We start from the raw sequence: 25,814 nt of genomic DNA, 5'->3' as shown, positions 1-25,814 counted from the left end.
TGTTTAGAAGTAATCTGGTGTAATATCTATAATCAAGAAGAAGTGTAAAATGGGAAGCTGAGACATCTTGAGCTTTGGTACATTGATGATGCAATTCCTGAGGCTGGCTTATGCTGTGTTTTGTCAGACCATGGTACACACGTACATCAAGAGTTCCAGGCTGTACAAAATTTTCCTGTTTCTTCTGAACCTCTGCTTTTATGTTCTTTGAACTTGTTGTGTATTCATACCCTATTCTATCCCAAGTCCCACCAAATTGTAGGAGAGCAGGTTGAGCACAGCTAATAAAAGCAGCCAACAAAAAGCAGTTTTGCACAGCAGTTTTTGAACTCTGCTTGCAGGACTTCTAGATCTCTCAGAAATTTCTGGGATCATTGGAGAACCCCTTGTAACTCTCAGAGTGCCTGCTGTTGCTGGGAAAAATAGCTTCAGGAGGCTTTTATTTCTTCTAGCAAGCTCTGGCAGCTTCTAAAAGTTCTCCCAATTGTTCCTAGTAAAAGGGTGCTTTGAGATCTTGTTCCCTGCTGATTAGGGAGGTGCATTTAGTGAAGATGCACTTCAGTAGGTGCAAGAAATGATTAGAAACTCTGCTGAGACAGTGTATGTGTGCTAAGCGAAGACGGTGATGCATGACAGGGCATGATAGCCAGACCCACTGGAGCAACTACTCAGTGTCAGAGGCCTCAACTCGAATTTACCTCTGGTGAAAGGAGTCAATTCTCCCAGTCTCAGACTGATGGGAGTGCTTTCATCAGGGTGACATGGTGGCTTTGCCTGCAGAGGCATGTGCTCATGGAGGAGCTGTGTTATCAAGTCACGCTGCTGCAGAATGAGGTCCGTACACTAGATCTTCTCTGAGGCACTGCAGATACATGAACCTGGACCCACAGCTGCACTGAGGGAGAGGCAGGCAGAATTGTGTTAGGAAAACACAGCTCGTGACTTCTGTGAGGGAAAGGTCGGTGTCCTCTCCACCTGCTGAACACTGCTGCAGAACAGGTTCATTGCGGTGGTAGCAGATGAGTGCTGGTGGCACTGTGTAACAAAACATCTGAGCAGGTGAAGTTTAAACCACACCGGAGCACCATGAGGAACAGGTAGGGGATAGCAGTGGGAGACTTTCTCCTGCACAAGATGGAAGTGCCATCTGCTGACCTCACATGCTAGCCAGGGAGGTTTGCTGCATGCTGGGGGTTCAGTCCAGGTCTACAGAGACTTGTCCAGCCCTTGCACTGATATCCCTGCTTTTCTTCTCTGTGGGCACCAAAGATACTGCCAGAGACCTGGAACCAAAAGCATGAGGGCTGAAGTATTTGTTTTCCTTGCTTGTGCTGGTGGATGGGCTTGATGAGGAGTGGATAGGTCCTACAGGTCAACAAGTGGTTGTGCATCTGCTGTCCACTGCAGGGATTTGCTTTTCATAGTCATAGGATCCTCTTTTGAGAGGGAAGACTTCTAGGAAGAGGTGGGATACACCTGACCAAGCTGGACAAGGAAATCATTGCTAACAGCCTGGCAAACCTGGTGAAGATAGCTTTAAACTAGGAATGAAGGTGATGGAGAGAATCAGTTTCAAACAAGAGGAAGTGGTGGCCTAGACTGGCAAGCAAGAGGAAGGTGGCGTGAATAAGAGCATCAAAACAGTGCAGAAGGCTGCCCACCCCAAATGTATGCATGCAATTAAGGAAGTGCTGAGAAGACGGGATTATGGGAGAAGCATTCACATCTCTGAATTATTCTAAAGTTTTTTTAAATCACACAACTGGCTGCCTCTCTGAAGTGCCTATATACTAATGCATGCAGCATGGGGATCAAACAGAAGAAATTAGAGGCCTCTAAGCAGTTGCTGGGTAATCATTGTGATCACAGAGAGGCAGTGGGATAGGTCCCAGGACTGGTGCACTGCCGTGCTTGGTCTAGGCTCCTTAGGAGGGACAGGCTGGTGTTGGGGTCCCTCCCCTGCCATGTAGCCCTGGGAGAGGGGCCCTGAGGGCACAGACACGGGGTTTCCCTGCCCCTGCTCAGCCTCGTTCCCACTGGTTGGTTTGTGTTCCCTGCGCGGGCAGAAGGACCCTTGGTCCCATGACTGGAACAGTTCCTGGGCAGAGCTCCGGCCATGCGGCTGGAGAAATAAACATCTCTGAAACAGCTATCAAGAATCTGTCTGTCCGTATATATTTCCTTTCCACGGGACTCCTGGTTTGATATATGCGTGTTGCAGTATCCCCACTGCAACAGGCTGGGAAGGTGAGGACAAAGAGGAGCTGCCCTCTAAGTGAGAGAGCAGGGAAGATCCAAGACCTGCCTCAGTGGTGGCCATTCTTAGTTGTCTTCCTGCATCAAAAAGATGGCAGACTATGGCTCCATTCATCAGCCTCCCTCTCAGATTCCCAAATGAATATCTGCCATGCTGAGGCTGAGATACTTAATGCCTATCATAAATAAAACTCACACTCTGAAATCCCAAGTGCCTGAAAAGCTAACAGGGAAGTCTGCACCTGTGTGATCTGGAACTTTACCTTGTGTGGTCTGGAAAACCTCCAAGGATGGAGACTACACTCACTACCTGTCCAGGCAGTTTATTTCAATATACATGATTGCCCTCATGAAGAAAAGGTCTTGTCTTGTGTCTAGGCAGAAGGGCAACAAGAAGGGCTTTTACAGGTATCTCCACAGCAAAAGGAAGGCTGGGGAAAATGTGGGCCTGCTGGGACATGCAAAAGACTGAGGTATCCCAAGGCCGTGAGATGTACAGGAAAGTCTGCAGCAAGAAAGATTTACCCATGGAGCAGGAACCGTTTAAGGAACATTTAAATAAACTGGAAATGTGCAAATCCGTGGAACCTGATGGCACATATTCACCCGGGCTGTGTGACCTGGCCAATACCATTGCTGGGCCACTCAATAATCTTTGAAAGGTTGTGGTGAGGGAAGGAGTCCCACGGACCAGAAGACTGCAACTGCTGCTGTTCTCTTCAAGGAGTACAAGAAAGGAGAAGTGGAGATGTACAAGCCAGTCAGCCTCACAGAATGAAAAGAGCTTCTCAATGCATGTCAGATGACTTCTGGTGAGAGGGCTCATCTTAACCTTGAATCAATAGCAGAGAAATGCTCCATAATTGCAAGCTTCAGTTCAGTATAGGTGCGTAGGGAATAATTAGAGTGACAATCATGAGCTCCTGGACAGTTTCATGTAGAAATAAGATAAATACTGTGTTAGCATGTCATAGGTTAGCAAGCATAGTCCCGGAAGGGACGTCCTTGCTAAGGGGTGCTTACAGTTTCCTCTGGGAACTGATAGAACCTATCAGCTGGCCAGTTTGAATATGGACAATTCTCTAAGCCACTTAAAGTTGTGATCACCTCTGTTATCCACATTTAAGAATAGGCAAACTCCCCCCCAAGCTCTCTCTCGTTTCCGGCGCTGGGACAGGTGGCTGCGGGGCCCGTGTGGGGGCCAGCGGGCCCGGCCAGGCCCTGCTTGGGCCAGGCCGGGCCGGGCTACGGCCATCCTGGAGTCGATGGACCTGTTCCACCCGTGGAACCCCCCCCCACTGCCTTGCCATGGGCAGCCGGAGTGGCTCGGCTCTCCCCCCTCTCCACTTCGATAAGAAAGATTCAACATTCCAGCTGCAAAGCTGCAAGGCCGAGGTGGGATTAACCCTTTTACTGCTGTGAAGAGCTGAAAACCTGAGGGAAGAGAGAGAGGAGATGCTTAAAGCTGAAATTCTGTTGTGAAGCTATGATATATCAGAGTACCCGTTGTAATTTCATGAAGATATGGGGGCTGGAGTGTTCAACTCGTAAGCAAAAGCACCTGTGCTGAGATAGGCAGATGCTAACGCAGCTGTAATTTCATGAGAAGTTTGGACAGGGAGAGATGGACCAGGTGAGGACTTTTGCTCCAAACGGGAAAGGAGAAAACCTCAGTTCCTAGAGATGCTCCCAGAGATAGTCCTAAAGATGAAGATGATGAAGACCCTTTGCTCCCAGGGAAGGAGAAGGGCCTCTGTTTTTGTTTCTGAACGGCTCAACCTTAAAATTGTACCCCAAAAAACTTCAAGAGTGGACCCTTGAAAGCAGTTGCGGGAAAAGCTGCAAGTCGGGGGAAAGGACTCACACGTGAGCAGAGACTCCTCTTCCTGAATGGACTGAACAATATTTGGAAGTGGGTGGCTGTCTCGTTGTGATAATGTTTTCATAGCATGAGCAAGAAGAGACTTCTCTTTCTAAATGGACTAAACAAGGTTATTATGGAAGTGGTAAACAGACTGAACATCTCAAGGGTTGTCTTTTTACATTGTCAGTGGGAGAAGGGAGGAAGGTGGGGGGAGGAGGAGAGTTCTGAAGGTGGTATAATTTTTTTCTTTCCTCTTTTAGGTCTGTTAATAAACTTCTTTATATTCTTTCAAGTTTGGTGCCTGCTTTGCATTTCTCCTAATTCTTATCTCACAGCAGATAAACAGTAATGAGTATTTTGGACCAAACCACTACATAGCAGAAGGTCTTCAGCTAAAATTAGGCATTTCTGTAGAATTATGCTGGATCTTGGCTGACCTCAAAAGCTTGTTGGTCCATGTGAGGGAACTGTTGCTAAGCAGTAGAGCAGTAGAGCAGTAGAAAGCATGATCTTCTGACTCAGACTGAAGTTATGGATTTGTTTGATGAAATTTGATGTGTTAATTGTTATAAACTGATAATTTATTGTTCTTTGGTTTTGCCCTGTGTATCTGTTGATCCCGAGTGTTTCTTCATGAGAATGTACTTATCAAGAGAAATATTAGCCTGCAAGCCACTATTTTAGTTTCAAATGTAAATTGTTCATTTAGAACATAGACTTTGTTTTCAACACTGCTTTAACCTGTGTGTCCATTTCTTTTTATTGGAGAAAAAATATGTTGAAGTGTTGTAAGGGTTAATAGATAATACTGACTTTTTTTGTACTTCCTTATGTTTTAACTGGTGAGAGCTCAAGTGACTGGTACAGCTAATACAGAAACTTCATTCAAACTCCTTGTGTGTTTGGTGGATGGTATACCATTAGCTGCAATCCAGATTAGCTTTTGCTGTTAGATGCACTTTGTGTGCACATGTACCAGGATTTATATAATCCAATGTGGTCTTTGTCTTTTCAAAAAGTTTTGCCTAGTAATCAATGCAGTTACCTGTACAGCAGCATAAAATTTAAGCCAAAGTGTGTATCACATTATTTAAGGAAGTCCTCTGTGGGTTGGTTTTTTTCTTCTCCTATCTTGGTATGAGATAAATGTCATGACCATGCTTAATGCAGCAAGTTGAATTTGAAAATAAGTTTATGTTCTGGTTTTTTTTTGTTGTTGTTTTTAATTATATAGAGTTGCAGATGCAAAAATTAACAATTTTTCTCGCCTGGAGCCCACACTTCACCTCCTTGGTGTGCAGTTTAATGCGAATATGGCCCAAGACATCATGACAGGACAGCATGGGGCTGCAACAAATCTTTTATATGAATTGTATATTGCTTTAGAAAAAAAGAGGAAGGCAAAGTTCACTGGAGTAGCCATGGAAGCAATGAGACCTGCAGCAACTGTAAAGCTTAAGTCTACTGAAAGTGGAAATCGAGAGGTAACTAACTATGCCCCTTTCGAATAAATACAAAAAAGGTAGCATATTTACATGTACCTTTCAAGCATGTTGTGTGCTTTCCCTCTCTACTTTGTAAATATCCTATTCAAAACCCAGTACTTATAAGGAAAAGAAGCAGTCCTTTGTTATACGGTGTGTTTGCACAGCTTATCAGGAGCCCAATAGGATATTGATCTTCTGTGTTCTGTGTTTGTTTTGGTTCATTCTGTGTTACCTGCTCTAGTTTCAAGCTTTCTCCAGACTTAAAATATTGTAACAACAAAGGCTAGTAGTTGTTCAGCAGCTGCCTTTTTACTCTTTTGATGAGTACAGGTTGTAGACTGCATTGCGGTCTAGATATCAACTCAGACTAATTTCCCCTCCAGGAAACCTATTTATAACTATGTTGAACTCTGTGCCACAGTGGTTTGGTTCATTCTGTTGCATGTCTCTCCATATATTTATACTGCACTCCATTCTGTAATAACCACATGCTGAGAAATACAAAGAGAGAAAAATAAAGGGAAAAGGGAATGTCTAAGAGGAAGTCAGTGTTGATGTGGTAGGTTCTGTTAAAGACTTCCTTCTTGTTTTCAGTGGTAATATTCAGTATGTCCAGACCATTATTTGTTATCAGGATGAGGAGTTTTTAAGAAGATATATATCACTGATTATATTCAGCTGGGAGAAATTTCACTTTTTTTTTTTTCTGGCTCTATTTCTGAAAAACAGTCTACAAGCAGAAAGTTTACCAACAAGTACAAAGATAGTACTGGAAAGTTGAAATATCTCTTCACCTGTAGAGAGACAGCTTAAAGAAATTGAGCAACTGAGAGGAGGTCCTGTCTTTAGACAAGTTCCGAATGGCATTTGAGTCATGGAATGGTTGAGGTTGGAAAGGGCCTCTGGAACTCACTTATTTTAACCCCCCTGCTCCAAGCAAAGCCAGCTAGAGCAGGTTCCTCAGGACCTTGTTCAGTGGGGTTTGAATATCTACAAAGCTGGAGACTTTCAGTAAAGAATTGCTTCCTTACCTCCCCTGGTGCAGCCTGGGACAAATGCTGTGACTGATGGATGGCTACAGGCTGTTCAGAAAGGACAGGAGGGGAACGAGAGGCTGAGGGGTTGCCCTCTAAATCAAGAGGTTGATTCAGGGTGAAGAGTTGTCTCAGGGATTGACATGAGAAGGTTGAAAGCCTGTGGATAAGAATCAGAGACCAAAACAAAAAAGGGAGCCCTGTGTATTTACTGCAGTCTGCCTGACTAAGGGGAGCCTATTGACAAAGTGTTGCTCCAGCTACAGGAGGCGTCGCGCTCACAGGCTCTTGTCCTGCTGGGGGACTTCATCCTCCCCAGCATCTGCTGGGAAAGTAGCACAGGGAGCTGTAGGCAATCCAGGAGACTCCTGGAATGCATGGAGGATTGAGCCAGGTAATAGACAGAGGGGATGTGATACTGGATCTGTTAATGCAAACAAGATAACTGGAGACATCAAGACTGGAGGCAGCCTGGGCTGCAGTGACCATGCATTCATGGAGTTTTAGTCCTGAGGGATCAGGTAAGGAGTAAAGGTAGGCCCCTGAACTTCAGGAAAGCAGACTTCCAGCTCTTTGGGAAGATAAATCACCTGGGAGGCTGCCCTCAGGGACAAGGGAGGAGAACAGAGGTGGCAGATCTTTAAGGAATTCTTCCATAGTGAGCAAAAGGTAGCAATCCCCAGGAGCAAGAAATCAGGCAAGGAAGACAAGAGACTGGCATGGCTGAGTTAGGGAACTGCTGGGAAAGCAAACACACAGGCAGCTGAAGCTGGGGAAGGTGAGCTGGTAAGGGTATAGAGATGAAGTATGGTTGTGTAGGGATGGAGTGATGAAAGCCAAGGCAAAGCTGGAAATGAACCTGGCAAGGGACACAAAAAATAACAGGAAGAGCTTCTACAGGTATGTTAAGCAGAAAAGGAAGGTCAATAAACAATGCTGGAAAACTGGTAACAACAGAGGAGGAGAAGGCTGAGATACTCAACTTTTTTGCCTCAGTCTTCACTTCTCAATCCACACCGCTTGAGTGGATAAACAGCAGGATGGAGACTGGGGGACAGGCTCAAGTAGTGGGCCCATGGGAACATGATGAGATTTAACAAGACCAAGTTCTGGTGCTGCACCTGGGTTGGGACAACCCCTGGTATCAGCACAGGCTGGGCATGAACAGACCAGAGCAGCCCTGCCCAGAAGGACTTGGGGTGCTGTGGGTGGAGAGGCTGACATGCCCCCGGCCATGGCACTCACAGCCCAGAGAGCCAAACGTGTCCTGGGCTGCACCCAGAGCCCGTGGGCAGCAGGGGAGGGAGGGATTGTGCCCCTCTGCTCCGCTCTGCTGAGACCCACCTGGAGCACTGCATCCAGCTCTGGGGTCCCAGCACAGGAAGGACAGGGACCTGCTGGGGTGAGTCCAGAGGAGGCCATCAAAATTATTAGAGTGATAGAGCACCTCTGCTATGAGGAGCCAAACTTAGAAAAATGGGATTGTTCAGCCTGGAGAAGGGAAGGCTTCAGAGTGACCTAATTGCAGCCGTCCAGGAACTGAAGGGAGCCTACAAGAAAGATGCAGAGAGACTTTCTACAAGGGCATGGAGCAACAGGGAAAGGGGGAATGCCTTCATACTGAAGAAAGTAGTTTAGACTAGATATTAGGAAAAATTCTTTACTGTGAGAGTGGTGAGGCACTGGCACAGGTTGCCCAGAAAAGTTGTGGATGCCCCATCCCTGGAAGTGTTAAAGTCCAGGCTGGATGGGACTTTAAGTAACCTGGTCTAGTTGAAGCTGTCCCTGCCCGGAGCAGGAGGCTTGGAACTAGGTGATCTTTAAAGTCCCTTCCAAACCAAACCATCCTGTGATTCTGTTCCCACATGTCCTCTCACTGGATACCAGGGACAAGAGCACAGCACTTCCTCTGCACTTCACCTCCAGAGGAAGCTGTACAGAGCAATGAGGTGTCCTTTTCTCTCAACTAAACAAAGCTTGGCATCATTCAAGCTCAAATCTCTGAGTTCTTTTTAATGGACCTAGTTCTGATTTTCAGTTTGAACATGTTTAGAGGTTTTTCTGTGTAGATTAACACAGAAAAACACAGTTTGAAGCAGTGGTCTCAAAATGATCATATTTTAATATGTTTATTACTATTTCTGACTCTTCATTGCTTGATCTTTAGCTTTAGCATTTGAAAACTGTAGTACGACATCAGAATGACTTGCAACTACAGCAGATTTCAGAGCCTTCTGAACCAAAATCCAAGATGATAACAGATAAGAGAGCTCATGTGCATGTTGCAGAGCAGCTGAGAGCTCAGAACTTCCAAGAAGAGCAAAGAGCCCAAGATACTTAAAAGTGACTACTTATTTTTATAGACTTCTGAAGAAGTATTTCCTGAAGGTTATGTGCTTAATGAGTTAGTTAAAGCCAGTGTGAAGGCTTCTTGATTCTGTGCTACACACTCACATTTATCTAAGAACAAAGAAAAGTGGTGTGCATGGAAATAAAGCCAATGTACTCTTGTGAGACCTTAAAAACGTATTTAAGCATCACTTGATGTTAAGTTGAGAGTATTTGCATATTGTCAAGCATGGAAAATATTTATAGATTTGAAGACAAAGTGCACGTTTCACACCTTGTATGGTTTGAGATGTCCTTGTAAAAGAGGTCTGTGTCATTCTTCTTCTGTGAAGAAAAGGTGAAGCGCTGTACAAAAGCAGGAAAATGACAGAAGGGCACCTATAGTGGGTATGGCCTCAGAACATCTTGTACTTCTGTGTAGCTATTCTGATGAGGTAAAAAAGGAGGAAGAAATTTCTTTAGACATGGAAACACTCATCCAAAGCAGAGTTCATAGTTTATATAGAGGAAATGGCCTGGTATTCAGGGGGTGTTGAACCACATTGACAAAGTAGTTGACTAATTTGATGTATATTTTATATGGCTAATGAAGGAAGAGAGTCTTGCTGTGGTTATTTAGCTGTTCTATTGCCACTGCATGAACAAGAATGAAAAGAAGTCCCTTCATCTAGAAGGGACTAGATGTGTCTAGAAAACAAAATGCAAGCAATATACTAAATATTCAAAATAACATTTTGAAAGAGAAATTTTGAATATCTCTTTTGATGTATTATATGTTTTTAAATATCTTTGACTTCTTTGTGTAAAAAGTATTTTTCTTCTTTGTTCCACCTTTACCTGCATGTGTATCTGGTGCACTTTAAATGAGTGTAATCTATATGTTTGTTACTTCTCGATCATTTGAGCTAGTTTTACCTAATGTGTTACCTAATGGTATTCTCAGTTTCTGTGCCAGGAAACTGGTATTCTCATTTTCTGTGCTGTAATCAGACCTGAAACAGGTACTGTACTAGAACTAGAATTCAATGAAAGCCCTTTAAAGCCTATTAAACACTGTTTATCTGATGTTATGAACTAGTTTAACACAGAAAACCAGAGGAAACTAAGCCTCTGTAAATAAAATGGATCAGACCCAGAGAGGTTCAAAATATACCCAAAAATGTGATTAAAACCAAATGAGATTAGATGTTGGTGCCAAAAAATTGATGTTTTATTTCATGGTAAAATAGGCAAAGAGAAAGAAAAATAAAAGAAAGAAAGAAAGAAATAGAAAAAGAGTTGTGCATGGGGATGGTGTGACAGAGGTTAAATAAGGAAGCATATCACCCATCTGAGAGCCCCAACAACGTCTCGTTGCTCCCCTCCATCGGATCTTCTGGTGGTGAGGGTCCCCCACCACTTCTGCGCCATCATGCGACGCCAAATGTATCAAATCCAGTGGATTAATACACCTTTGGGTCATGTGGGAACACCCATGTGCTTCCCTTGCAGGGGGCCAGTTTGACACAGTCCCTTGCTACACAGTGGATCTGTTGCATCATCTCTGGTGCTCTGGTGCAGGGTCTGGGGACCCCTTTGGGGGGGGCCTTTGATGGGCCATGACACCTCCGCTGCTGTCCTTCACATGGGTGAGGCTTTTTCCCCAGGGTGAAGGGGTCCTGCAGCTGTGCTCCTCTGTACAGCGGAGGATGGGTGTTCACTGCCTTGAACCAGAGACTTCTCCAACACCCAAAGCCTCTTTCCCCCCACCCTTTGGTGTGAGGGTCTGTGCAAAGCCTGGCAGCTGATAGCCCTTGGGCTGCGGTCTCCATTCCGGTCTCCACTCTGAAGGTGTTAAGCTTGTGCTCTGTGAATGTATTCCTCTCCCCCAGCCCTGAGTTGTTACTTTATCTATGCTCATCAGCAAGCAGTTCAGGACCTCAGTCAGGGCTCCATTCAGGGCGTGGTGGTCTTCTCTGCAGCTTTTGTCGTACAGTTTTGCTATAATAAGCAAAGGTCCTTCATGAAGATGTTTAAGTCATAAACTATAAGGTTTCAGTCTCCGACATTTGCTCAAATCTGGAGCCTGATAATCTCTTCTAGTTTCTTCTTGGAAGATAATTTTCGGCTTAATTATATTTGCTTCATACCAGCATTACATAGGAAGAAGGAGACAAAATGAAATAATGGCCAGGATTCAAGCAGCTGTTACACAGATTCAAAAACAACCATCAAGACCCACCATAAAATCTGTTGAAGCCAAAAGATTCTTAAAGAAGAAAAGGGAAGCAGAGGTAATTACCATCTCTGTTGGTTTAATGCTAATTACATTAACGCAAATCCCATAATTTCTGGGAACATTTATAGTTACAAATGTTGTACTTGCACCATCCAAAAGCTGCTGACTGGCAAACTGATATCAGTTCAACCAGTGAAAATTGGGCTGAATATTTGCATGATTATGATTTTGCAGTTGGTTTTTAATAAGAATCGCTTTGATGTTAAGAGAAATTTCATACTGAATAAATACCATAGATAGGTAGCAATTTGGTTGCTGAAAGTAGATACAAGTCTACTAAAAAGAATAAATTAAATAAAAACATTAATGTTCCTTTCTGATTTGTGCATGATGACATTTTGCACCGTAATGTTTGAATTGTTCTGTAACACACTATGAAACTGTCTGCTTATTAAATGTTAGTAACAACTAAAATTGACAGTAATCTTAAATCAAATCAAGACATGCAGCAATTAAAAAAAAAAATCTGCATTATCTGGTACCAAAAAATTCTTGGATTGTAATTCAAGTTCATGGATTGTATTGTCCTTAGGGGTGCAACTATTACCAGTTTTTGCAACGGGGCAACAGTAACAGATGCATTTAAATGTATAGTAACCTATAGGAGCATAGTTGCTTGAAAAAACTATCAGGGATACATTCAAGCTACTAAATCTAAAGCAGATCATAGTTCAGAATATTTTGTTTCAAATACCCACATGATGAGAATTATATACTCTGCTAGAGCCCTATGCAAAATCAGAATTATCCTGCAGAATGAACTGCTGCAAAATTCTAGGATTTTCTGGCTGGTGGAAGTAGGTGTAGCTAGGAAGAGGGAAGAGGGAAAGGAAGTGAAAAGTGTAAGAAATCATCTTGCCTTTATTCTTGGTTGGCTGATGCTTACAATATTTTCAGTGTAAGCATTTCTGTTGTACTAACCTGACATGAAAGTAATTCCCTAGTACTTGCTCTGTTGAACCTTCTTTACGTTGCTTTGTGAAGAGAAAGGAAACATAAAATTTTGTGTTACTTCTTCAGAATGTATACAGGGAGATAGAACAGTTTGAGAAGTCTCAAGTGGCAGGAAGTGCCTCTGCAGTACACGGCCAGGTGACTGACAGGTAACATTTGAATATTAAATTGTTAAGAATAGGCAGGATCCTACCTCAGGTGTCTGCTATGTACACAGCTACTTGAAAAAAGAGTAATATCTCATTTAGTTTAAACTGTGATTATCCTTTGAATGAGTACTGCACTAGCTATGATTTCAGCTCCAACACAGTTGCAGTGTCTTTAACTTACCTTTAGTTGTAGTAGTGATGGCTCAAACTTCCTTCAATAGTTTTTGCCATGTATGCAGCAAGGCTCAAAATGCATCTTTTTTTCTGTTCGTTTTAGTCATAGGGTCTGTAGGGTCAGCTAGCCTTGCAGCAAAATGGGAATGGTTGTGAATGTACGTACACAGTAATATATTTCAAAGGGAAAAGAAGTAACTTTTCTCCTGAAACTTATCTGCATGTTGATTTATTTGTGAATAGTTGCAAGTAATTTTCATTCTGTCACCCTTAGTGATATGCATCCCTACTCAGAAGATGTGACACTCATACATACTGCTATGGATATTTCTGGGTGTAAAACCTGTGATTAATAGCTGCAAAACTACTCAGAGTGTATCGCTATATTCAGGAGTGACCCATCTTTCTTTGGCATTTTGTGAGCCATTCTGACTTCCTGTTTCTGCAGAATTTGGCTTCATATTGACAAAGAAACTAATGATTAGTTGGCTCAAGTCAGTGCTGGAACCTTTCTCTGGACCTAGTGGACACTGTGGGGCACAAGAGCATCAAGAAGTAGCCACAGTGCCCACAGAATGATGTTCTACATTTGTTAGACTTGCACATAAGTATACAGGCATCTCTATGAAAAGACGCTTAAGAACATTAATTCCTATCTTTCTTTTTTCAATCAGTGATATGCAAGAATTATTGCAAACACAGAAGTTTCAAGAAACAACTCTAGAAACTATACCAGAGATGAGAACTGAGCTGTTAAGTATTTATTCAGATGATGAATATATAAGGAAAATTCAAAAACATGTAGAGGAAGATACATTTGCTAGAGAACAACGAGCAAAGAGACGACAAAAAATGCTTGTGGATCAGTTAGCAGCACATGAAGCACAGGAGGTGGGAAATTGTATGCTGAAGTACATAGTCTATGTGCAATTAATTAGTAATCTAAAATGTGCTTATAAATATAAAATGAGTACTTCTGGAAGGCTGAATAAAATTTGAAGGGGATAAAGGGACTTACATACACTTATGTCTGAATACCTCTTTTGTGTCAACCCCTGAAAAATATGGAAGGTTGACTTTCTTCATCACCGCCCTTATGTCATACTTATAAACTTTAAAGGATGAAATTAAGGCAGCAGAACAAAGATTATTAAAAATCCGTTGTAGACCTGCCTTCTTTTCCCTGCCCCTTCCCTCAAAAGTTGAACATCCTATGGTATCAAAATGTATACTGGTTCTAAAGAAGACACATTTAAAACCAGAAAACATGGCAGTCCTTGTTTGAATACCTGTATTTACAAATGTGTCATATGATGGTTTTGGTCTGGACTGATGAATTTTGAAATGGTTGTGCTGGGTGATATGAAGAATCAAAATTTAATTTTCAGGTCAGAGCTTTGGTGTCTGATGTGTTATTGAATAAAAGATATGTCTCTGAAGAATGTCTGCGTTGTGTCCAAAAATGAATGTTGCAGGTTATTCTGTTTTAATCCTGTCCCATAAAGCACAAGGATTTTAGGATTCCTCTTCATAGATTCTTCCTTTAAAGAGCAGCTTTTAGATTACTGATTTCACAGATCTTCTGTTTTTTAGAATGGTTCTATCAAAATACAACCTTACAACTTACTCGGGTTTTTTTTATTTTTGGTTATTTTTTATTTTAGTATTTCCCTGTGAGTCCTTAGTTTAGATCATATGTGTCGAACATTACATAGCTGATCCTATTTCCACTGCTAGTAATAATAATACTAACTATAGTAGTAATAATAATAATATTGCATAATAATAGCATTTCAGATGTGTAGCATCTCTGAAAATGTGACTATTGCATTTATTTATTTATTTATTTATTTAAGCCTTGACATCTAATGTCTGGAGATTTTTGGAAATATTAAGAAAAAGTTTAATTTGTTGGGGTAAACATCTAGAAGTTAGATGCTTCTCAGTGTCTATGTCAGACCTCTGTTTTTGAAAAACGCCTGTAGTGGCTAAGACCAAAAGTCCATTTCTCATATATCCTGTCTCTGAGGTCTCATTCAAAGAGATTTTACATTATGTTCTTGTTGATATGCATAGGCCATGAAGAAGTTTTGCAACCCACTTACCTGAAATCACTGCAGACCCCGAACTTGCTCTTTAGGCACTCTCAGCTCTTGCAGCCCCAGCAGTGTGGACCAGTGGTTCCAAAAGCCACAGCTACCAGTCTGCAGAGCACTTGGTGGATACAGCAGCTGAGTTCCAGAGCAGCTCCAAATCAAGTAAAAACTAGCAATAGTGTTCCTAGCTTCCCAGGAAGAAAAATCAGCTTTGATGTAGGAACAACTGAAATCACAGACTGCAGGGACTAGAAGGAAAGACAAATGAGCATTTGACTGAAACAGTAATGTGACCATATCAGAGAATCTATTTAGTGGTAATTTGGTTCTAAATTAGCAGAGGAAAACCTGTTTTGTTGGGACTTCATGGGATTTCAGAAATTAGATGTTAGTTGACTTAAGAGAAGTGGGAAGCAAACTGAGGTATTTTCTTTAAAAATGAATGAGTTTACAAATTAGTTCAAAATCGCTTTTTTCTTCCATTAGATATTGAACTGGAAAGGGTTTGCTGACTGAAATTGCAGCAGTTTATATGCATTTGGGTCTGGTTTCTTACCTATACTGCATAAACCTTGAACACAGCATGGGATCATTTAGAGTCAAAGGAATTTCATCCCTTTAGAGTGCTGTGTTTTGTATCCATACTTGCAAACGTTTATTAAAAGAATCTTGTTCAAACTCTCTTTTTTTGGTACACTACAAGTTGGAGCTTGGGAGAGACAATACTTTACAATTACATGACAGTACTCTAGGTGGAGCACAGCATGATGGAAGTCAGATTTTCATAGGCAGGTGTTGAAAGTATTTGACAGTTGTATGGCTTCTGAATCTTTATCTCCACCATTTCAACACATTATTGGCGATTTGTACTTGTTATTTTCAATGCTCTGTTCAGATTTTATCTCTCTGAGTTAAAAAGTTATCAGATGTAAGCTACTATCAGCAATAAATCAAGAAATTGAAAGTGGGAGGAGAAACTAATTGTTAGTAGCTTATTACTTGTCAATCAAGTAGATTTATGTATGCTAAGCTCTAAGTTTTGGTCATAAAATTTATGACCACACAACAGCACAGGATTTTTTCACTTGTATGTAAATCAAACAAGGAAACAGAAAAATAGAAGAACGTGATATAGTAACTATGTATGAACAACATGAAACATAAACACGTTAATGTTTGGCCACTGGATGCCACTGTTGTCTTAAGTAGGTAAACTAAAAAAAAGGTGTCTATTATGCTTTCTCAATAGTAATTTTTCGAAGTATTACTAAGATGTCCCATTTGTCATATTTATGATTTCTTCAAGCACTTCAAAGTTCACTGTGAAGATGTTTACATAAAATGTTAGGTCAAAACCTTTTACTACAAGTTTTATTTTGTGTCTTTGTAAGTTCAGAAGTTTCAAAACTTACCAGCCTTTGGCTTGAGTGCTTTGTGCATTCCTTTTTGTATGAAAGAATAGCTACTAATGCTTCACTCCCCCATCCAACCATCCAATGAGGATCCTTTTTGAAACTATGTGTTTGGAGTTTGGTGTTCTGAATCCTTCCTTATCTGATGTGTAGGTTGAATTGCCTTCTCACTATTTCTTGTTCCTCAAAAATTTCCTGCTGGCTGTTTTTAGGCCTAGTTAGCATGCCAAAGTATTTGATCACTTAAAATACCGAAGTTCTCTATTCTTTTAAAAAGAGAAGATCTGTTATGGCTGATGTGAAGTGACTCTTCCAATTTCCTTTTTGAAGAGCAAATTCACCTAGAAAAGGTGTTTTAATTTCTCACTGGACCAACTGTTTGCACCACACAGTTGATGGTTTGACAAATCACCACTTTTAGGGTGGCTCATTCAGTTCTCTGTGAATAAGGATTTTAACATCCATTTTCTGCTGGTGAAGGGTTATTACTGCTGCAGTAATTCATGGCTGAGGGTAAGCAGCAACTAATGAAAAAAATGAAGGATTTTTACTTGCAATAAGAAGTAAATTGTGTAACTTCTGCTCTTCTTTGAAATCTTAATTGAAATACCAAGTATAAGGAAACAGTGTCTGGAACTGAGGCAGCAAAGGGTACCATACCTCTTGTTATTGTCTTGAGTTCATGAATGTAAGAGGAAATGGACAGATTAACTCTTCATTAGGCAGTACTATTGGAAAATTTTATCACCTGAGCTATATCAAATGACACTTAGAATGAAATTGTTGTGATTGCATTGTTTTCCATTTCAGTTGTATGTATGATGATAATTCCCTCCATAGAAAAATTATTTACAAACAGTATACTACGGATAAAGAACAAAACAAGACACATTTGAAATTAGATCCTCATTTAGTGAAAAGCTTTCTAGAGAGATAATATAGCATCCAGGTGAAGGACTCTATGATTAAGGCCCAAGATGAGTGCACATTTGTCACTAGGACTATCATGCAGTGTCATGAGATTCAGTGCTAGGAAAGGGGAGTTCAAAGCCCATATTTTGGCTAAAATAAGAAAAATGTTAAGACATTTTTATATCAGCCTAATATTTTCAAGTCACCAGAATTTAATTGGAATGTACTTTCTTCCCAGCAATTGTGAAGGGAAAGGAACTTAAAAAATATGGAAAGAGATTTATTTGTTTGTTTGTTTGTTTTAAATTGGCTTCACCCCAACATCAGCATTAAATATCTAAATTATTTAGAAAGTTCTTGCTCTTAGTGTTGCAATTACAATAGTCATCCTGTGCATTAGAATTCTATTACAAGTGTCCTGGTTGCATTGTGTAGGACAGATCTAGACCTCTTTATATTTATCATCATAATGTATATATCATATGCAATCAAGTTGGATTTTCCATTTATACGTGAAGTTACATAATGTGTTTTGCCCTCTCCGTCACAGACAGCTGATAGAAAATAGAAGTGATACTTCATATTGGTGTGTTTTGTTTTTCATTTTTTTAAATTACTACTAACTGACTTTACTTGTGCCTCTGTTTTTAGAAAAATGAATTTGAAATCTTCAAATCGGATCCCAATTTAAGTCCTTAAATTTGAATACATTTCATAGCAGTTTTGATGCATCTGAAGCAAATATTTCCTCTAGAATTCTGCTGTAGCATTCGTCTTTGGAATGAGGCTTGTAAGGCAAGCCGGTGTTTTTGCTTAGGACTCAAAAGGAGTTTTGGGCTGCGATAGTGAGGCAAAACTTTTAGTTAGATTAAGCATTAGTTTAGATACCAAGAACAGTCTGGAGAAGTGTAGCAGTGAGAAGATACTATTATGTTTCAAGAATACTTTGAAAAATAACAATTCACAGCCTTCCAAGTGTCTGTGCACACAGACCATGTCTCAAGCAATGATTCAGAATGATTTTCTTTTAGTACTGCATAGTGTATTATATTCATGTCCCAGTGAGAACACTGGAACTATTACCCAGAGGTCCTGTATTTTGCTCTGTTCTGAGTTCTTCCTCATAGTCCTAATCTGCTGAATAGGGAAGAATGGAGAAGATAATTGCCCAATTCTCCAAAAAGAAGGACAAATTTCAAATCTGTAGAAAATAGACTGCTTGAGGGTCCTGTAGATTTTTTTTTGAGAATGGGGACTGGTGAATAACAGGGTTAAATTAATGATTTGAGGAAAGGGTATATCTTCAGACAAGAAGCTGTTATTTGAAATATGCTGCAGTTTCTTTACACACAGGAAATAACCACATTAAAATGGAGTTAGTCTGACCAGATATATTTTTACTGGGTATCTCAGTTAAGACATATTTTGAATTCTTACATAGTTTGTGAAAATTGTACTAATAAACAGATACGAACGTTGTTCTGAATTTATGTCCTGTATAAGCAGGTGAGTGCTGTCATATGACAGCAGTCCTATTTCTCATATTAGCACTGATGAGTTTTCTAGGGAATAGTTTATAAATTGTGCTTTGTGCCATTATTTTTTTATCTTTTAGAAGGCTTACCGGGAGGAGCAGCTCATTTACAGACTAATGAAACAATCTCAGCATGAGCAGAGGATTGCTGCTCAACTCATGCATGTTCGGCATGAAAAAGAGGTGCTAAGGCAAAACAGAATTTTCAGGGAAAAGCAATATGAAGAAAGACGACAGAAGGAGTTCCAGGAAGCTCTTGACAGAGAAGCGGTAAAAGATTGTTTGATCTCTGAATTGCTGCAGGAGTGCTAGAATACCCTCATGTTACAAAATAGAATCTGTGTTGTCAACTGTTAGACTGCAGGACTTTCCTAGGGACAGGATGACTTTGTGATAAATATATTCTTTTATCTGAGTTCAAAGGTACAGCTATAAGCAATAAGCATGTAACTGTAACTGTAGGACTGAGTGCATTTTGTACTGTGTTAGAAGTTTAGGGGGATTTTGCAGGGGGAAAGAACAGCTAATCTACCTGATCTAGTGCAAGGTGTGCCTGCGATGGCAGGGGGCTTGAACTAGATGGCCTTTAAAGGTCCCTTCCCATCTCAAACCATTCTATTGTTCCATGGTCCTGTAATAAGGGATAAAGCTGAGCAACTTAAAGTCTGATTTTGATTTTTTCTTCCATACTGATTTTAACTTTGTAGAAAAACATCTCTGTGTGCTTAGTTTAAAAGGCACAGTCTTGCAGAGGCAGCAGGACAATAACCTAAGGTCTTGTTTTGAAATTCATGTTCATAATTTCATTTAGATATGATGTGTTAAGGTCTGTTTTGGACAAATGCTGGAGTAGTTTCACTCATGAGTGCTAATTCCTATTTTGAAGCTTTAAGTTGATTAAAAGGACTTATAATTCTGTGGAAAACTGCCAAGTGCTATGCTCATAGTAGGCCATAATGTAATATTAGAAATTTTATTTTTGTCCTGTCAAAAACAGTCAGCAGCTCCAAATCCTCCAATGCAGCTGGAGTCCTGTGTAATCAGCAGCTATAGCTATTGATTACATCACCTCTTTAAGTATGCTTTCAGCCACCACCACAGGAGGTGGTGATGGAGCACACCACCACAGGAACTACTGGTAATTTTCTACCATGACCAGAAATCTTTTAAAGATTGAACAACACCAATAATATGAAATTATTTGAAGATCAGAATCTAGTAATATAAATTACATGTTCTAAATGGGTTGTTACACTGAAAGCTGCAATTTCACTGCCCTCAAGGACTGAATATGTCTTAATCTGTTTGTCATAAAAGAAGTAATGGGTTTCTCCTTTATTTTATTCTGTTTTAGAAAGCAAATGAGTGGGAATTTATAGAGTGAATAAAAATTTTTAGACTCGTTTATGCGTTAGTCTGCCTTCTGGCTGTGCAACTCTGATGAGGATCAAGCTGTTTTTGTTTCTTGAGTTAAATGAACAAGTTAATTTTCATTTTCAGGACTGTGTACCTCTGCCCTTCCATTTTCATTGCTGTCTCAAATTTTCTCCTTAAAAACAATTCTAGGCTCTTGCAAAACAAGAAAATATTTATAATGAAGAACAAATAATCAGAGAAAGAGAACACCATAAGAAAATTGCTGCTGAAAGAGCTCAGGCACGCTATAAAAAGCATTATTCTATATGTTGGGAAATGATAGACCAAATCATTGATTTGTCGGCAAAAGTAGGAGAATATTGTCAACTGACAAACAAGTGAGTATGTAGCTGCTAGGCAAAAATAACAGCTGTTAGGTAGCTGTTAGGCTGCGTCATTCAGGCTGGTGTAAGCATTATAGCAAATTATGTAGTTTCTCAGATATTTTACATGGCAGCTGCAATTAGTTTGTATGCGAGAATGGTGACATTACTTTCATGTGAGGATTCACTGGTGTGTAGTACAGGGTGAACAAATGCTACAGCCTTAGCGTAATTTCTTGAAAACGCAACTAACTTGAATTCTTAGGAGACCAAAATCCACTAGTGCTACGGCTTTTAAAACTGCTGATTTCCTTTCTTGTTACCAAATTCCTTAGTTAGAATTTAAAAACTGAATGGTGCTCATCTCATTCTAGACCGTTCCACTAACACTTTGTCAGAGTAATACAAACAGGATGAATTTCTCAGGATAGATAAACCTGCCTGGACTGTCCAAAGCTTAGCAACTGAGCCCAAATTCTTCTGAGTTCTACATGCTGTGATTCCATCTTCTGACATGCCCTAATTGCACAGGATTTCTGAGATGGTCCTATAAAGGCAGTAATCTCCAAGTGCCTCTACAGTAGAAGTGTTTAAAAAACCATGGAATGGGGCTTTATTGCTGTGGTTCTTTCATTAGTATTCAGTGATTTGACTATGGGGTTAGACTTACAGTGTTAGAAAGTATGCCAAAATCTTATTGCTTTTTAGTGTAATTGTATGTTAAAATAATAAAATTGTAACCATGTGAAATACACATGGTTATATTTCATGGAAATTATATCATTTCGGCTTATTTAGGATGTGGTAAAATGGTCAGCCTAGGCACAGTTTAGTGAAATTACTAGCTAAAGAAAAGGTTTAATTCATATAATTCTGAATTAATTTTAACTTTGAGGAAAAATATTCTATAGATTTTTGGCAAGAGGAGGCCTTACACCAGAAAAGGAAAGAATATTTTGGGGCAGGGAAAAGTAGCTGTAGCGAAACTGTTACACACAGTTTTGGCACAGCTCTGCCAGCCAAATATTGTGTGATGACACATTTGTGAAAACACTGAAGCCTACAAGTGCCTACAGCTGTCATAAAACTAAGCAAGCACTTATAATGGCTGTAATAATTACAGGATGCATTATAAACTATAACTAGTTTAGCATATGCTTGTTTCATGATTGGGATTCTTGTAAATTTGAATACACTAGTGTCAAATATCCAACACTCTAATTTTTGGTTGAAACCTCTTTTTTTTTTTTCCTTTTTTCTGCAGCCGTGTTCCGTTAAAACTGATGCTGGATTGGAAGGAACTTTTTTTAAATGGAAAACCAATATATGAACAAGCCTCAATTCAGCCTTTGCCAGATGAACCTAGCCCAGAACAACTTGTAGAGCTGAATAAAATGAGTCTGTTAGATGAAAAAGATTATGGTGAATACAAGGTACACCAAACTGATAAGGCATAATGGAAGATAATACACCTTGCTTTTTCATAATCATAAACTTTATGTTGTGATCTTGCACTTTGTTCTATTACTGGTTTCTAATGTCAAATTTAGACACACATTTTCTTTTCATTGCTTGTTTATATGAAAACTATATTTGATGTTAGTAGCAATTATAATTCCATTCTTATATATAACCTTAATTATATTTCTTGAGTTGTAGGATCATCATGTTAATTACAATGCAATGAATTTTCAGCTAACTGAAATTTGAAGGTACAATTAATAATACCAGATTTGAAAATGCAACAAAAAGTAACCAGTAAAAGCAGTAAAATTAAATAGTGTGTATGTTACAAAACCTGAATTCTTGATTTCAGCAACTTGGAGTAAAAGTTCTCTAACAAGATTTATTGGTTTGAATGATCCATTTGTTTTAAGATAGTAATGTTTTTTCAAATTATTAATAATGGCTGACATTTTTCTTAATCTTCTGTTAGAATACAAGTAAATATTTTTCAGGGTACATTAAAACTTTACTTCAACTTTTCAATACTTTGATGTAATTTCAAAATTGAAAGATTAAGGATTGACATTTCCCTGTTAATATGTATTGTTCAATTTTTTCAAAATTATATTAATGATTATATTAGTTAAATCCCATTACATATTTAGACTTCTCAAATAACCTGGTGAGTAGAATGTGGCAAAATCATGGCAAATACCCAGTCTTTGTCTTGTTGGGAATTTATAACTACAATATATATTCGCTTTTTATACACAGCCTGAGCCAATTGGTACCTTTTCTTTTGCCATGAGTCTAGATGTTCATTTTAAGTTTCTGTGATGAATGCCTGACAGCTCAATTTACTGTGGCTTCAATTTTAACACATACTTTTCTGATTTATCTCTTTATAAGGTTCTGATTCACAGCATACCAACTCATGTATGAATTTTGTGATTATTTTCTTAGGTGAAAAAAGGGCTATACACAAAGTCAACAGGGAGGACATAAAAAACAGGCAGGAAACAGTGGAGAGCACTAATGAAAAATTAAGTTTTTCAGTCATATTTTTGTTTATATTATGAAGCCTCAGTAGTCTTCTCTAACTGTAACATCACTGAAGGTCACAAAAATTTATTGACACATTTAAAACCTCTTTTTTCCTTCCAGGCTATTTCAAATTATTTAATAGTTGATTTATTCCCAGATGCTGTTAGTCTTATGCCTTTCTGAATTATTCATCAAAAGCTGGCATCATATGACATGTAAAATTGTTGGCACCAGTTCATACTTACGTCTTCTAAAAACCTAAGTGAACATCTAATTCTTTCAAAGTATTACTTCTAGATTAAAGTTTATTGACAGGCCATTCTGACAACATTTATGCTGATATTCTTAGTGCTTTTGAAAAAAGCTCAGGACAGGCAATTTGGCATCTCTCAAGAATACCGTGCTTACATTAGTAATACCAGCTACAAGTGTCAAATATATTTGATAAAATACAAGAAAATTCCATGTGATCAGTCCATTGCACATTACTTATTACATTTTATTTTTAGAATATTTTTTGAAACTGCCATGTTATAAGATGTGCCTAATCACTTAATAAGTTCATGGAATAACCCAAAACCAAGCATAGCATTATTAATTTCCAGCTTCATCCAAAAATTTTGACCAGGAGTTATATAACTCCCACCTGGAGGCCAGAAAATTTGTTTCTAACAGGTAAACTATTTTACCTCATGACAGATACAGTCTAGCAATCTTCTGGTTGAAAGAGGAAGATAGTTGAAGGGTGGGGGAACCCATTCCACTTGGAATTAATTTTTCCTAGGGGTCTAATAGAATTTAAAACAACTGATCCATCCCTACCTGTATGTTTAAAGAAAAGTTATTCAGATAGTGCAAAGATTGGGGCTTTTTAAGGATGTCTGTTCAATTGCACATAAAGTATGTTTTCTGAGATATGTTAGAGAGGGGATGTTGCGCAACTCAAAAATATTTTCTTTATTTGTTTTTACCGATTAAAAATAAGTGACTTTAAATTTATTTTAGGCTGATAATTAAATTGTGTTTTTCTGTCTAATATGCATGTGTTCAAAATCAATATTGATCAAATTCTACTAGTAGAATGGATGCTATTGCAATACATGATTCAGGTAGTAAATTCAGGGAGAGGTTGCATATGCTGCCTAGAATGAGTTCAAAACCTTGTCTTTCAATAGAACTTTAGAATTGTCCACTTCTGTTGATGGTGATGAAATATTCAATATAGAGAATGACACAATTGTTTGGGTTTAAAGGTTTGTGAAGGTCATTTGCATTAAGCAGGGCCAGCTTCTGAGTCAGGTCAGGTTGCTTGGCACCTTGTCTGGTCAACTTTCAAGTGTTCCAAGGATAGAGATTCCAGAGACTCTGTGCAATCAGTTCCCATGCTTTACCAGTCTCATTGTGAACTTTTTTTTTCTTCCTTTTTGTCCTGCTTGGAATGTTCCTTGTTGAAACATTTGACTTCGCTGTCAACACTGTTGTGCACCCAAAATGAAGTGACTATTTCTAATTGGAAATAGTATTAGTCTACACATCTTTCAAACAGCTGTATAATATCCTTCAACCAAATAAATATTAGTGCAGGACTAGTATTTTTCTGTGTACTAAAATGTCTTTTAGCTTCTCACAGCATAAACTTCAGGACATCAGGACTTTCCTAGTGCTATAAGATGCAAAACTGGGAGAGCGAAAGTACAATTCTGTGTTCCGTTCTTTTGACTACATCCTTTCATTCTTATCTTTCTTCCAGTGTGATTTTCAGTAAAATCATCTTTACTAGTAAAACCTAGTAAATCGTACAACTGATAAATTTCTGTTGATCTCAGGGTACATGAACTGGAAGTTTCTACTCAGTATCTCCTTCCCTTAAAGATATTTGGATTGGTTTGAGTTGTTGGCTTTGGTTTGATTTTTTTTTTCTCTCTATTGAATGTGTGTTAGGCAAATACATATATTTGAAATCTTTGCTCATGAAATTTTCGGAGATTTAAGTGTGGTACTGGGCAATAATGTTGCCCAGTTTTAGAACACAGAATATTAGGATAGTGGATTTCTAATACAAAAATCTGCTACTGATCAATTCTATAGTATTGGTGAAATTATTTTTCATGTTTATGGAATTAGAAAAGGGGTTATAGGAATCTGTATTAAATTTGCACAGCAAAGTTCTGGTGGCAGGGGGCTGCTGGAAGCTTCCCCCCCCATGTCCAACTAGCCAATGCCAGCTGGCTCCAAGATGGTCCCATCACTGGCCCAGGCTGCGCCAACCAGTGATGGCAGTGACACCTCCGTGATAACGTATTTAAGAAGAAAAAAGGTTTTTACGCAGACCTCAGAGAAGAGAGGAGTGAGACAATGTGAGAGGAACAACTCTGCATATACCAAGGTCAGTGGTGAGATGAGGAGGTGCTCCATGCACTGTTGCTGAGGTTCTCCTGCAGCCCATGGAAGCTCATGGTGATGCAGAAATCCATCTGCAGCCTATGGAGGACCTCACACCGGAGCAGATGGGTGCCCAAAAGAAGGCTATAATCCTGTGGGAGCAGGCTCCTGGCAGAACCTGTGGCCCCTCGAGAGAGCAGGTTTACTGGCTGGACTTGTGACCCCACAAGGTGTTCCGGTTTGGCCAAATTTAGAAATATATCCTCTGAGAGAAGGCACAACCACCTCTCCCCCACCAGGTTCAGGAAAAAAAAATTTTCCTCGAAGGAAAGTGAAGAAGATAAAACTATTTATTTAACAAACACACGGGAAAAGGAAAATAATGCTAAATAATGAAATCTTTCGCTGTGGAGGAAAAACCTGGGAAAGTGTTAGAGTCCTCCCTTTGGTCTCCTTGGAGCTGGGGCTTGGCCCAGGGCCAGGCCCTCTGTGCCCGGTGGAAAGTCCTCCCAATGTGCTCTGATGTTACAGCAATCAAGCAGTCCAGTAGAAAAGAGAGAAAATCCGAAATTCCAGGGAAGGAAAAATTCAACTCTCAGTCTCTCTCCCGAGAACAAAGCAGCTGAACCACTGGCCAAAAAAAACTGTCCTAGGAGCAGCAAGCCGGGTGCTTCCTCCCTCCCCTGCCACAGCTGGGAAACCAA

At 39.7% G+C, this 25,814-nt stretch overlaps 1 protein-coding gene across 8 annotated transcripts in view; it reads left to right on the top strand.

Moving 5' to 3' along the window:
• The window catches only part of SPEF2 (sperm flagellar 2), an 80,739-nt gene that overhangs the window by 2,382 nt on the left and 52,543 nt on the right, over positions 1-25,814 (top strand). For all 8 annotated transcript variants that reach the window (XR_005603907.1, XM_039567440.1, XM_039567438.1 and 5 more), the window contains exons 3-9: positions 5,355-5,604; positions 11,123-11,263; positions 12,289-12,371; positions 13,220-13,436; positions 18,581-18,769; positions 20,066-20,253; positions 21,503-21,671. Coding sequence is in view for 7 of the 8 variants with exons in the window: in XM_039567440.1 (XP_039423374.1) it covers positions 5,355-5,604; positions 11,123-11,263; positions 12,289-12,371; positions 13,220-13,436; positions 18,581-18,769; positions 20,066-20,253; positions 21,503-21,671 (1,237 nt within the window). In the remaining variant the exon portion in view is untranslated. The remainder of the gene's footprint in view (positions 1-5,354; positions 5,605-11,122; positions 11,264-12,288; positions 12,372-13,219; positions 13,437-18,580; positions 18,770-20,065; positions 20,254-21,502; positions 21,672-25,814) is intronic.

Source organism: Corvus cornix, chromosome Z (assembly GCF_000738735.6).
Source record: "Corvus cornix cornix isolate S_Up_H32 chromosome Z, ASM73873v5, whole genome shotgun sequence".
In the NCBI taxonomy this organism is placed as follows: Eukaryota; Metazoa; Chordata; class Aves; order Passeriformes; family Corvidae; genus Corvus; species Corvus cornix.
Note: the sequence above shows the minus strand (reverse complement) of the source record. Positions and strands in the feature narration are given on the sequence as shown.